At 45.3% G+C, this 14,471-nt stretch overlaps 1 protein-coding gene across 2 annotated transcripts; it reads right to left on the bottom strand.

Annotated features, from left to right (window-relative positions):
- Window positions 1–60: 60 nt before the first annotated feature.
- On the bottom strand, window positions 61–14,207 carry TMEM183A (transmembrane protein 183A). 2 transcript variants are annotated; one of them, XM_026063748.1, is made up of 8 exons: window positions 14,059–14,207; window positions 13,203–13,292; window positions 9,880–10,035; window positions 7,025–7,184; window positions 5,653–5,833; window positions 2,435–2,515; window positions 1,611–1,766; window positions 61–539 (listed from the first exon to the last, which is right to left on the bottom strand). In XM_026063748.1, exons 1-8 carry the CDS (start codon window positions 14,153–14,155, stop codon window positions 354–356), a joined length of 1,107 nt encoding a protein of 368 aa, XP_025919533.1. In that variant the 5' UTR covers window positions 14,156–14,207; the 3' UTR covers window positions 61–353. The 2 variants fall into 2 exon arrangements, with proteins under 2 accessions (XP_025919533.1, XP_025919534.1); XM_026063749.1 differs by lacking the exon at window positions 14,059–14,207 and adding an exon at window positions 13,610–13,838.
- Window positions 14,208–14,471: the final 264 nt, after the last annotated feature.

Raw genomic sequence — 14,471 nt, 5'->3', positions numbered from 1 at the left:
ATTACTTCTGGTCATATTAAAGCTTCCTGCTTCTTCCTGCACAACAGAAAACAGGACCACTTTCATTAGCACCAAAAGGATTTTAAATGAACAGTTCCAGGGAGCTCCTTTCAAATCATAAAACGTGAATTTTACATAAAAGTGTGTTTACAAATTTTTTCCGCTTTACACTCAGCTCTGCCCATCATTGACCAGAAGTTATATACATACAGACTAGCTCAGTAGCTTCAACCACTTGCAAGGAGACTGCAGAATTTATTTAAGAAATAAAAATAGGATTTCCTGGTTCCTAGAAATTCTCTTCAGCCTGCCAGATTCAGTCACCTGCCGGCTGCTGCAGACTCAGGAGAGCACTAAGCTTTTGGAGAAAAGGGGTACTGTGGGTGCCACCAATCCAGGAGCCGCACACTATGCACAGGGTCCAACACAACCTGCACCCCTTGGTCAAGGCGGGGTTTCTTGCCATTGCGAACAGGAGCATCCTGGAACACCAGGCGCACACGATGATGCCTCATGTCTGTACTCACATTGATGGTGAACTGCAAGGAAAAAAAGACAAGGATGTGCTGTAGGAGATATATTTTCTAGAAACATCCAGTTGTTTCCAGATACTGTGATTATAGATTCTGATCACTGACACTGGATATCAAAATTACTTCTTTTTGGTTAAGTCAACATTTAAAATACAGAACTGATAACTTCCTTCAGGTAAGTTTTTCCACATACACAAAAAAGATTTAGATACACTTGCTGATTTTATTCACCTCAAAGGAGAAAACATCATTTTGGAAAAAATCAAAGCAACAAACAAATGGAAGAATAATCTACTGCACAATGAATAATCAACTAATCTAAAAGTGATCTGTTAAGAACTCAAAGTTATATGCATCTAGAGTATTTCAGGTGCTGACAGAGCTAAGCTCCAACTCCACAGCACTGGATCCAAACCAGTTCTCTTGGGCTGACAACCCTGAAAAACAATGCAGAAGTGATCTTGGAAGCAAGAGGTTGTCAGAGAACTTTGGAAGTCATTGCTCCACACTAAGGGAGGCCAGACCAAACCCTTCTTGGGCACAGGCCGCATTTTAAACCCTGACTTACAAGTACAGCCACACATGCTGCCCCATGTTTTACTGCTGCTCTTGCTGTGAGCACACCTGGTCTGCTACTGTCTGACACAATACTTCTTTCTGGAGCAACTTTGGGGAGCTGCCACTCCCACTGAATTTGTGGAAGTTGGTTCAAAAGCTGCTGTTTCTCCCAGCAATGAGGTACCATCATCAAACTGGGACCACAAAAACACTGCAACACTGTTCCCTGCTGGAGCATGGATAACCACTCCCAGCCATAGCAAAACCTCAGCTTTTTGCAAATTCTCTACATCATTGATATTTGCTTACATCAAATAGGAAAAAGTTGATGGATCTGCAGAACTAAACTGAGGAAATCCTCAGCAATGCCTCTGAGAATTAACTTGGAGATGCCCACAACTAGTTTGTTGATGCAACAGCGTGATTTACATAAAACCATAGGGACCAGAGGTCTCCTCTTCGCCTCCTATTAGAAACTGTAAGCGCAAAGTTTGCCTACTAGTTTTTCCAAACACTTACCAAGGTAAACGTCATACCCATAACTATTGGCACAAATATAAAGTTAAAGGTGGTGATCTGCAGTAGACAGCAATCCTGATCAGGGTTTGTATGGACTTCCTCGTATTGAATGGGTGGCTGAAGACCTTTGCAACAGTTGCTCTTTAATCTAGGAGACTTAAAAGAAAGATAGAAATTTATTTAGCTAAGTAGGAACCTATGATGAATTTGGCTGCTTCTCCCTGGCGCTGACTAGCAGGTTCTCACTGAAGTCCCACACATTTCTGCAAACTATGATATTAACAATGAAAAGCCATCGCTCAGGAATGCGAATTTGCAGGACCATTTCTTTGGAGAGGAGAGCTGCCAGACTCTCAAGGCTGCCTTATACAGCATGCTTACCATGAGAGCCATTACTGGTGGTTTTCATTAGCACATGTTGGCTTTCTTCACTTCTAAGGGGAATCCTTCTGAAGTTCAGGCAAGAAGTTTCAGATTTAGGCCTACATTTTGACCACGAAACTCAACAAGTCTGGTTTTTGGTGGTAACGAGTAGCGATAACCTAAGGATTAGCTTATTTGGGGTGACAAATGATCCATGTCTTAAAGTGGAGAAAGGATATCAAATGAGGAAATAAAAATGTAGGAATCTGAACATGTTGGTAATATAGACTGAAAATTGAGTGTAGTTTCACAGTGTGCTTTATCACGGGATTAAGAGTTTCCATTTATTGTTTGAACTCACACTTGTCCTTTCTACCACCCAGAAAAATCATTACTGCTTAAAAAAAAAAAAGTCATAGCTGTTCTGGCTCTTCATTCATGACAGAGTTCAGCTTTCATACCTGCTTTTTGAACTTGAAGTTGAATTCCCACATTGATTCTTGTCTGTTCCCTTCAATCTTTTTGCACCAGAAAAGCAGGCACTGAGGTGGAAAAAAGAAACACAAAGTTATGAAACCCTCAGAGGCAACACTTTTAAATAAGTTTTAGCAGGGCGTAAAGACTTCCAATTACAAACACATTACAGAGGAGCAGTTAGAAGCCATTTATTCAGATTAATCATATTCAAAGAACACACCCAACATTTTCCATCTCCCAGTTTGAAGTTGGTCAACTCATCATGCAACGGAATGGCACAACAAGTAGCTGCTAGTCTGCTAAACAAAAATCCCTTTGCACCACTTGTCCCTTCCATAAGGGAAAGATGAGTAAAACAGATTCATCTGTTCCTCCATGCCCCACACCCACACCAAGAAGTCCCATTAAACTGGACTCCAAAAAAGACTAAAGCAAAGAACATCTGAAAACAGAAAATGGGTCAAGAAGCAACGAATCCAGAGAGAAATGCCAAGACAGAGGTATGACCCTTGAGGTGACAGATACAAAAGTTCCTAAGCCACTTCAGAGAAAAAAGAAGGTCCTGACACCACTGGGCACTGACTGTCATATTTTGGAGTATAAAAACAGTGCCAGGTTAGCACAGTTTGATTGACCTGAGTGAGTGGAAGCTACTATCCTTCAACAGCCAAGGAGAGAATCTGGCAAGTCAGCCTGACCATCACTGAATGTGTTTCCACACCACAGATGCCAGCCCACCACAGCTGGTCTTATCTGGTCCTATTAACAGTGTCAGCAGGAAGAGGAAGAATAACACGGGTAAAGAAGATAACTCCCCATCACCCATACACAGTCTCTCCCACTCCAAAAGATGGCCTAGCTGGATCGCTGGGGGAAGTACACATATAATTTAATTCCAGTTAGAGTGACCCCACATAAAAGAAAGCCAGACCAGCCTCCACCATGGGGGCTCCATAATTAGCAACTACAGGAGATACAAGACCCTTTACTCAAAGTCTGAGTCATGTCCATAATTAAGAGTCCTTGAAGGATCTCTATATTGACAAATCTTGATGAGGTGAACGACAAAGCTATGCGGAGTCAAGCTCAGAAACATGTGTCAAGAGGCCTCCACCTGGGAGGAGGTGGCCCTCAGTTTTCACTGATAACAACATTCTCCAGATCTTTATTAATTTGGGTGCGCAGCAGATGCTGCCAAGTTTAACTCCACAGTTAGTGGCATTTGTAGTTCACCTGCAGAAACAACCTGGTCTAACAGCTTGTTTGGTCATGGCAAGTAGTGAAGCACAAAACGGTCAGTACCTCCTAAGGGGCAGAGGATGTCATCCACGGGTCAGCCGTCCTGCCCTTCAGACGCGCCGTATGGCCTGCTGCTCCACCAAAAATAATGGGGGTGTCTTTAAAGGGCAAATACTTCTGCTGACACCATAACGGCTCCAGTGTCCCACACAAGCTAGGCTAGGGAAAGAAAAAAGGAAATTAAAGAGGAAAAGCTAGATCTGGTAACATCGGGGACTAGAGTCTCCTCTTGCCACATGCAATTTATGTAGGCATCTGTCATTAGTTTCAATGACCCGTAAAGGTATAACCAAAACCCATGAAAGCAAGAACGTGGGGAGGCAATGACAGAACCTCCTCCGTACCCACTGTGCCTAGACATTTCAACGCACAGTAATACAGGTGGAGCTCACAGTCTTGCAACGCAGTAGTAGAGCAAGACCACACTCATGATAGCTCTTCTATGCTCCAAGGGGTTAGGTCAGACCTCTACCGTTCTAACAAAGCCTCATCACCGTTTAATTTCCTTTTTTTAAAAAGCTGAATAATAAAAGATTGCACTTCAAGAATCTTTCTAAAACTGTTAGTACAGTAGAAGCGCTAGCAGTGGGCACCAAAGCCGTTATGATGTCAACGTGAATGCTTCTAAGTTGCCAACCCTGTCGGTATTATCTCATGGGTTTCTAGCTCGTATAGCCACGCTATCAGGTCAGAGCCGTGGGCATGCCCTAGTAGGAAGTTAGACTCAGAAGGATTAAGGTTAAGTTGGAATTTCCTAGAAGTGCTTTGGCCTTTAATTCTTTAAGACAGACAACATCCAAACTGGGGATTCAGAAAGAGAATGAAAAAGCTCTGGGTGCAGAGATAAAAGACTTGCACACAGAAATGTGTGCTTCTCTCCTGCTCTGCAGCACCACCTGCTTGTGTTACTGCTGGATGCTCCCTAAGCATTGTGACATTTTTTTCCAGTATCCTCACAGAGAGAGGAAGGAAGAAAGGAGGTAAGGAAGGAGGGATGTTACACAGATAGACAGGGTTGCTGTATTTTGCGTGGAAAGGAAAGTACAACTGTTGAATCAAAATCCCTTCGGTTTGACTGCAAAAAGCTCATTCAGCAAGTTTTTGGATTTGGAGTGTGGGGAATTCACATTGTTGCTTAAGCTGTTCACTGAGTATCAGCCAGTTGTAAGTTAAAACCAGACAAGAAACACAGAGGCAATTCAGAGTTAATGATAACAGCAATTAAAGAGGAATGGATATGCAAGTGCTCCAAGCTTGGATAGCAAAGGGAATTGCCTGCCCACACCAGTGACAAATCCTTCTCAGGCCAACACAACTGCAGCCCCAGTACCAAAGCAGACACTTGCTCTGCACATTTGCCATGCTCACAACCTCACTACCCTCCCTCTTGCAGAAACCAAAGACGATGGATGACCTACAGGAGACGTAGTATGAAATGAGTCCCTTTCTGAGGCTATCAATGTCGCTTCTGGTGCTCTCCAGATGGCTGCTATGGAGAAAAGATGTATTCTGGCAGACAGTGTCAGAATAAAGCAGAAGATACAAATGTTGGCCCTACCTCAACCTCCTTTCAGCAACAAATYTGCAACAGAGGAGGGGAAAACTGCAAATTATATCACCAGCAGTTCTGATTTTCAATGAAGCAAGTGTTTTTGCTGATTACAAAGCTATTGTGGTAGGACTTAGGCACCCAGAAGAGTAAGAAAGATCCATTATAGTAGCAACTGTACAGATACAAGTAACCAGGAACCTTTTAAAAGTCACTATTCTAAGTTGAGAATCATCTTAAACCCAAGTTTCACTGGGGATCATCTAAACATTATTTTTTTTCCTAGAAAGAGATTAAAAATACAGAAAAAGCAACATCTCAGACATATCCCACTTCCTTAGCACTAGCACTTACTCTGGAATTTTTTAAAGTGCTAGGAGTACTGTCTGGAATAGCTGGATTCCTGGAGACTCGAGATGCAAAAGGTTCATACATATGGTATAGTGACCGGATGACACACGCACGGAGACAGTGCAGCTTCTCCATGGATTCTGGTCGTAAGCGGAGAGGCAGGTACGCATCCAGACTGTAGTGCCTGAAAAGCAAAGGACAAACCCAGCATGCTTTGAAGGGTCAGAAAGCCACAGAGATGTGTAGAAGAGAGCTATGAAAATCAATGTTGAGAGACAACTGAACATTTGAATGAACATCAGGGGACCCGTGATCAACTCTGAATGCTGCAAGGGCTTTGTATTGCTCTACATGAAATCATATGGCAGTCGCAAAGACTTTACCTGTGTCAGGCAAAAAGCAGTCACTAGTGTAATCATAAGCAGATCATGCTACAATTTCCCCACTCACAAACAATTCCCTTGCAGACAGTTTGTCCAAGACGGACCAGATGTCCGTCTTTAGGATGCTTTAGCTTTAGGATGTGCAAAGGCCTGCAGATGCTCTTGCAAGTTCCCAAGGACTCACTTTAGCTGTGCCTGACTGCATAGACAACTACCTAAGCAGGTTGAATGCCTGGGCTTGAGGCACTGTTTGATCGGAGAAAACATGTACAAGGAGCCTTTGCTAGAAAACTTCACACTAAAGAATGGGGGCAAGGATGACCATAGCTGCCAACTGCTTTGTACTCTTGCTGATCGTGCCTCCTGGGCAACAGATCCATAAAACGGAAATAAAATTCTCCCTCCTGAAGGAAAGTGCCAGTGGCATGCATGAGGACAGAAGGATTTGTTTCATATTCTGACCACTTCTTTGCTTTTCTTCTCTTCCTTACTTTATTATAGCCCATTTCCACCACGGAGACTCCTCCTAAATGCTTGGTGGTACCCTTAGTTTCCCTCATGCTTTCCTAAATTCAGGAAGGTGACCACAATCAAAGCTTCAGGCAGGGCAAGTTTTCTATCAGTGATGCTTACTTTTTTAAAGGCAGGCAATGGCCTGGCCTTACTGTAAGCACTTTTTGCATACTTAACACACAGAGCACGTGGTTATGAACAGAAGTGTGTAGGCTCTGGCAAGCAGAAAAGCATACTAGACTGAGATCTTGTATGGAGCATATGGGAATATGCTGCCACAGACAGATCCATTTCCAGATCCCAAAGCAGATGTAGTATACTGCAACCCCCTTGCCAAACGAGGCACACACCACCATTTCGGTATGCAAACATTATGGTCCGCAGCCTATAAGGAAATATTCCCTTATTTGCAGCTCTGCAGACAACTGGTCGCCATTGAAGCATCCTACAAATAGTTAAAACGTTCTTTAGAGTCTCACCTTCTGTAGAGCCTGGTCCAAAAGGCGGCAGTGCAAGTAACAGTCCAGGCTTTCTTGCAAATCAGAGAAAACCGGACAATGTCTTCAGGGCGAATGTAGGAAGCCAGCAACAGCCAGATATCTATGGGATATTCTTCTCCGCTGTCACCATCAGGGTTTTCTAAATGCAGTGAACATATGTTAGTGGAATAAAAAAAAACTCTTTACCAAATCACACCTAGACGTGACGTGAAGGCATATGCTTTACTACTGCTAGTACAGGGTGAGTAACTTGCGTTTCTGTGTGTGGGTGTATGTGTATATATATACATAGGTGTGTACACATAGTCATCTAAACAAGCCCAAGTCAGTACAACTTCATTGTCACTGCTACTGGTTTTCATTAGCCTGCACAGGTCCATCCATACAACCATTATATTCTCCCCTTGCGGAATAAGTGCCCTCATTTTTTTGCTGTTGTGCTGGATGCACAAGTATGCAAAGTGACAGACCCATAGAACAGTTCAGGTGGAAAGGGACCTCTGGTGGTCTCTAGTAGAACTCCCCAGCTCCAAACAGGTTGAATGGTCACAAGATTCTTGTAGAAGCTCTGCTAGGCAGTACATACATCCGGTTACACCAGTTTCTCATGGCATTAACAGACTTGAAAAGAAGGTGTTTTAGAACAGACCAAGTCAACACAGCACAGAGGTCAGGAGATACGCAGTATAGCAGGGGAGAATATTCCTCACTGAAGTCCAGCGGTCAAAGTTGTCTCCCTCCTTGTCCCTCGCTTCTCTCTTTTGCAACTCTCCTAATGGCTAATTAGCTGCTTTCTTAAGTCCACATTTTAGTCAAAGCATCTAGGATGGCAAATGCTAAAGAAATTCATAAATGAACAGAATGGCCTGTTCTCCCTCTCAGAAGCATTAAAAACTATGCAGCCAGAATTGAAGCTTCACAAATTCATTTCATTTCAGCTGTACCTTTAAGTTAACAAAACACATTTTTCACAGACATTCCTCAAACTATAGGAGATAAGATTTTAATGGAACATGAATAACGAACAATATCGAGCATTGGGAACATTAAGAGGTGAAAAGAGAAAGAAAACATACAACTTGTACAAAGTAGGGATGGAAAAAAAAAAAAACAAACACCCAAGAGGTTTATAAACCAGTGAATTACTTGCCATTTCTCAGAGCTTAAGAACTTGAGGGTGCCAAATCTAATCATCAGATAGTGGGTTTAGAACAAAGGGCAATACTTTGCCCTCATGGGATCATTGTCACATTCATTGCCATAGAAAGTTTTGGATGGGATCGCTTCCATTAGCCAGGTTTATGGCAGGCAGGCACACCCACCACAGGCCATAACATCCTTATCACTGTTTCAGCTCTGACGCAATAAGCCCTCAAACTACAGAACTGCTGAGTTCAGCTAGACCTATCATTGTCCTATTACCTTATTTTATTCTTGCCTAAACATGCACCTGTAGTTGAAATAAGTTACTAGATTGAGTATTAGTAAAGAAGCTAAAGGACCTCATTCAAGTTTGGTGTATGTAAGGGAGACTTATGATTTGGACAAAAACCAGACGCCCTTTCGGACAAGAGATGGAACAGATCAAGATTTCAAGCTTTGTCTGTGTCTAGCTCTCAAGAAGGGACTGATTAAATTTAAAACTAGAATGCAGAAAATCATCTGCAGATCTGTCACCCAGACTGATTAAAAATAATTAAAAGAGATGACAGCCTTTTGCATGTCTGTTCCTTCATATTCAGTAATAGGGATTAAAAAGCAAATTCAGGTTCTATTTAGATTAAAGCACTCCTCAGCTCTCTGCTACTGCACAACTGATCTAAGCAGACAGCTGAACTCTTTGGGGGTAAGTTTTACAACTGCTGGGTTTTAAAATAAGGATGACTGAGAAATAAAACAATTTGCTGAAAGTAAAACAAAGTGGTAGAAACGGTCTTTCCAGACTCCTAACACCCATAACTAGCTACTGGGATGTTCCTATTTTCCCAGAATTCCCAAGGACGTCTTAATAAATAGACATGGAAGTCCTATCCCAGAGGAGCGCTGTGCATTTACAATCCTTAGTAGATGTTGATTTGTTACACAAATCAGTATCTTTACATAATAACTTTAAAAGATAACAAAGGTAACCTTTTTCCCCCTCAGGTATAGGATAAAGTTAAATTTAGTCTGTCAACCTGAAGGCTACCTGTCGCAGGATTCCACAACACAGCAAATCAATTTGTTGCTTAGATTGTGTTGCAAATTGCATACTATAGATTTGCACAAAGTATAAATACTGAAGGATATAGATCCTTAGACTTAACTTTCTGTGATGTCACTAGAGCTAAATTTACTCAGTTGCTCTCTAAATCCATTTGCAGTAAACTGCAGGTTTGGAAATAACCTAAAAACAGAGCCTGGATTCTGCCCACAAATGCATTGCAGACAGAAATGTTTGTTCTTCAAAGCAAATCCTGCTCTCACCAATGTTTTCGGTGAAGAACAGAGTATCACATGTAGCAAAGTTTCATAACTCTTTCAATAGAGCAGCATTAGTTTTCCAAGGCTGACAGCAAGTCAATGAAAGCAACAAGATCTTAGGCTTGGATAAAGCTTTGGGCACGAAATCAAAGTGAAAAGTCAACATCTTTGAYCGAGTCACAGCAGGTTTCTCAGTAGAACTGGGAACAGTGTTTTAACCCTTGGCATTTCCTTGTGCACCCGCAAGTCACAGAATGCCATGAAAAGCCACAAGACTAGTCTGTAAATAGCAACCCCTAACATCACACATACAGAAAAACATCCCAAAGAAGCCCATGCAGAGCTGTCCCAGGAGAAGACAGTGACCATACCTTTGTGCCTTTTGCTCTTCTTTTTTCTAGACGTAGTTCGCCCGTTGATGCTTTCCTTTGTATCCATTTCATCGCTGCTGTCACAAGACTCTCCAGATACGGAGAGAACTTCCTCAGCAGGAACACAAGAAGCTTCCAAACCACAGAGGGATTTTACTAGAATGAGAAACAATGACACACACTGAATACGCTAGAAGAGAGAAAGAGGCAGTCCAAGTTCAGGAGATCTTTCAGTCCAACCGCAGCCAGATCTCTGCCAGGGCCACTGCTAAGAAATGACACACTAACCGTATTAAAGCTCTTTAGTGACACAAGCAAATAAATCCTGGGCCTGAGGATTACCATGCCAGAGCAAGATTAGCACGGGCCAGTGAATTGAAAACATAATTATTTTGTCTCGCTTTAAACAATGCACAATGAGGACGATTACCAGCACATTAGGCAGATGATCCTATTGGTTTAGCTGAAGCTATTTACAATTCTGAATGAAACAACAGCTCTTTCTACAGTGCCAACTGGTTTCCCAGCATACCAGAGCTTCCTTGCATGACCACTGCCACTCTTCCTGTATGAAGCCTGCATCCACTCTGTAACCGTCCTACGAACACAGCAAAGGTATCCTACTACCTTCTCAGGGGGAGAAAGAGATTGCATGGCTGAAGACAGACAAGCAATCAGCCATATAACCCAGCGCCAAGCACAGGAGCCCAATTTATCCTAGAATTTAATGAAGGGAAAAGGCTCTGGACTAATCAGGAAAACAGCAAGTGAATTCGGGATTTTTTTTTGCTGTCCCTAGGGAGATGTTTAGACACAATACTGTTAGGAAACATTATTTCTGAAATTTAATCTACTAACTGAGGGCTCATTAGTCAGAAAAATCCAAGTGTGAGCCAGTAATCTCACAGTCTTGAAAAAGAAAGGTGCAGTCTTACAATACAGCAGCATTATTAGTCTTTGCAAAAACACTTTGTCAGTTCTCTGTACAACTCAGGGTCACACAAATTTGAGAAAGTTGAATTTCAACCTAATGTGCTTGCATGAAGAAAAGGCCTTCTATCCAGAGGCAGCTGACAACACCACAGCAGACTTTCACTGTTTGAGTTTTTCTAACCTAGCAAACTTAAGGCCAGGGAAACTTTTATACACAGCAGTTACAGTCATCAGACCCACCAGAAAGGAAGAAGAGCTATTTGACTTAAAAGGATGGGAGTGGCAGGAAAAACAAAATGAACTGACCATAAATAAACTTAGTCTAGAGATATTGTCACTTCTGACCACAGAAAAACAAGGTTCCAAAACAGTAACAGGGCAGAAGGAGAGAGTCTAAAGATAGAGCTTGACCAGTTTAGGAAGAGGGACTGTGTGACCTGGTTTTCAGTCACAGCAGAGGACTAGACCTAGCAACTAGGAGACACTTTCAATCCTTTCCTAAACCAATTCTTCCTTTCTTTGCACAGTATACTTTGTAAACTGCATGCAGTCAGGACAGTAGTTTCCCTCAAAYGTTCAAACAGTACTGCCCTCTCCATGTGACCTTTTATAGCCAAAGTCAAGCAGATGGCAACATAAATTACAGGAAGTTATGACATCAAACATAGCCAAGCAAGAGGATGACATTCTGCAAGGAAACGCAACAGCCAGAGACTCTGACAGGGGCCTAGAAAAAGAAACTGTCACATCCTGTAAAGAAAAGAACAACTTCTGAGTTGACAGTACAACACCCATTCATACACCAGATTCGCACTGCATTACTATCTTGCCAAAGAGGCACTCGCTCCTTATCTCACAGCAGTAATGACCCTTGCTGAGGGGTTCGGATGGGGTGGGGAAAAGCTCAGGAAAATTCCACCTGGCCTTTGCTCCCCCGTGAAACTCTCTACTTCCTGGCAGTCACACACAGAGCGATGTCAACTTGGAGCCAAGGGGGACAGCAGGTGAGCGAGGCCAAAGCCTAAAGCTCTCTGGGCCAGCCCACTGGGCAGAGTCTCCTCCCCGCTCCCTCTGGCGTCCCTGTGCAGCGGCGAGCTGCACCATGAGTCATGACTGCACCAGACAAGGCTGTAGGACATCCCTAGGGCTGGGGAGGAGAGTTTCTGAGGATCTCTGCATAATGAGGGGAAAGCCCTGGTGCCTCTGCACTGTAAAGACCTGAGAAGGGGCAGGCAGGGAACTGCCTGTGACAGGGAGTCACCCCCTAGACAGCACAGAGCTGAGCTAGAAAGGGGGCGAAGGATTTTAGGTAAGGGGTTAAGCCAAACAGGGCAGATGTTGCTGGGTGCAAGGATTCAGGGGCAGGTGCAGAAGGAAAAGACAATATGGTTTGCTACATATGAGGCTGAAGTGCAGCACTTTGAGGCAAAACAGAAAATACATAACAGTGAACAGGAGAAGAATTGGGAATTCTTCTCCAGCCTGTTATAAAGCAAGCAGCAAGAGGGAGGTGCCCTGATCTGAAAAGCATGAGAAATAGTGGCTGAAAAAAATATTCACCAGCATCACTACCCATACAGTTCCCCCATACAGGCACTTGCACAACGAGCACCTTTTCTTGGAATATGTAAGATTACAGCAATATCATGAGACTTCTCTCATTTAAAAAGAGCTCAGTATTCACTGTTTGTGTAACAAAATTCACCTCCGCTCCATTCTATATGTGCGACCAGTTAAGAACCAAGTTCTAAACATTAACTGTTCTCAAGCAAACAGGGTGTGCTAGTTCAGAATGTTCCTATTATCCTCAGCAGCTAAAAATCGAGGAGGAAGTAGATAACAAAATATTGCAACGACCTTTCAGGAAACTGCTTGTTTATACAGTTTGCACAGAAACAACAGCAGCACCCTCAGAAGACCTCACTGCAGTTTGCAGCACAGGGGGGAAAGAAAAAAAAAAACAAACTTGTGGCAGAACTACCATAACCATGTTCCCATTGTAAAACGGTTTCTTCAGTAATAAAGCCGTACACAATTTCATATGAGGTGGTAAAGTAATAAAAACTTCTATCATGTTGTTTTCTTCTTCAGGTAGGAGATAACACACAATACTAAATGGAAATAGGCCTTCCATTTAAGACACTAACAAAGATTCGGTAGCTCTTAGCTGGACTTCCAGCAGCTTTCTACAAAACCTCCTGTCTAAGATCCTAAGCATCTGATTTTGCAAAGGAACACAGACACATTTTCAGGTACCAAACTAAGCAGCCAGATTTTCCCAGGCCACAGAGGGGGAGTTTCCACGTATCTCCCAGCCAGCGCTGGGAGTCCAGTGAGTGGGGAGGCAGCCCCCACCCAGGTGCCATAAAGGATCTCCGATGCAGACTCACCTTCCTGCTGAACTGCATTGGCCACGGCTTTTTTCACACGTCCCGATTTCACGACGGCTGGGTCTGAGTTGGCATAATCTGCCACTGTCACTGCCAGAGAGATGGGAGACAGGCTGTCAAGGGATTTGGGATCATAGGGGAGAGGCTGGAAGGCGTAAGAGCCATGATCTCCCAAGGGGACTCACTCCATGGGAACAGAGACTTGAGCAGGAGATGCACATAAGCAATTACAAGAAAGGGTGCCCCAGCAGAGGCACACAGACCAGTTGCCACCAGCAGGCCTCTACCTCAACTCATCATGCTACTGAGACCAGGGGTCCACTCCCCCATAAGCGACCAGCTTCCCCTCGCCCTCAACCAGAGCCAAAGCCCACGCTCCCGTTCACACACAGTCAAGCCTCGCTCACCCTTTAGGCGCTAACCTCCTCCTTTAGGCCTTGGCCTCCTCCTTTGCAGACCAAGCTGGCTCACTCGCCTCACATCAAGCCAGGTGCCCCCATCTCCAGCTCAAGACAACTCACTTCCCTCCCCTACCAGAGCCCAGCCAGGCCCAGGCCACCTCCCAGCCAAGATGGGGCCGTTCCTCTCCCCCCGGCCAGGCCCAGGTGTCCCAGCTCCCCAGGGGAGGCCGTTTCGCCCCCAGCCTCCAGATCAGGCCTGGGCCCCGGCCCGACCCCTTCTTCCTCGGCCGGGCCGGGGCCCAGGCCCTTCTCCGCGGACGGGCCCGGGCCCCTAACTCCCCAGGCGAGGGCGGTTCGTCCCCAGGCCCCAGACCAGGCCTAGACCGAGGCCCGGCGCCTTCCCGCAGGCCGCGGCCCGGCCCGGCCCCACCCCCGAGGAGCGGCGCAGGCCTCACCGCGCTCGGAGCAGACGTCGTCGGCGCGGAACTTGAGGCGCTTGCGGGCGCCCCGCTTGGGCATGGCGGCGGCTACGGGGCGGCCGCGCGGGGCCATGTCCCGGGCCGCAGCGGAGCGCAGCGGAGCGCAGCGGCCCGGCCCGGCCCGGGGACAGCGCCGCCCCCCCCGCCGGCCCCGCCGCCCGCCACGCCTCGCGAGACCCTGACGTCATCCGCCAGCGCGCCCCGGGCGGCGCGGCGCGGCGCTCTGACGTCACGGGGGCAGCGGTGGGGGGAGGGGTGTCGCTGCCCGCCTCTTGGGTCGCCCGTCCTCCCCCTGGCAAGGGGCCTTGCGCCAGTGCCCCCCAGTAACGAGACCGCGGGGTAACGGCCCCCCAGTCCACCCAGTAACCAGGGCCTGCGGGATAACGGCC

The sequence above is a fragment of the Apteryx rowi genome, unplaced genomic scaffold, assembly GCF_003343035.1.
Source record: "Apteryx rowi isolate R43461 unplaced genomic scaffold, aptRow1 scaffold_200, whole genome shotgun sequence".
In the NCBI taxonomy this organism is placed as follows: Eukaryota; Metazoa; Chordata; class Aves; order Apterygiformes; family Apterygidae; genus Apteryx; species Apteryx rowi.
The sequence above is the reverse complement of the archived record's forward strand: the minus strand, read 5'-3'. Positions and strand labels throughout refer to the sequence as shown.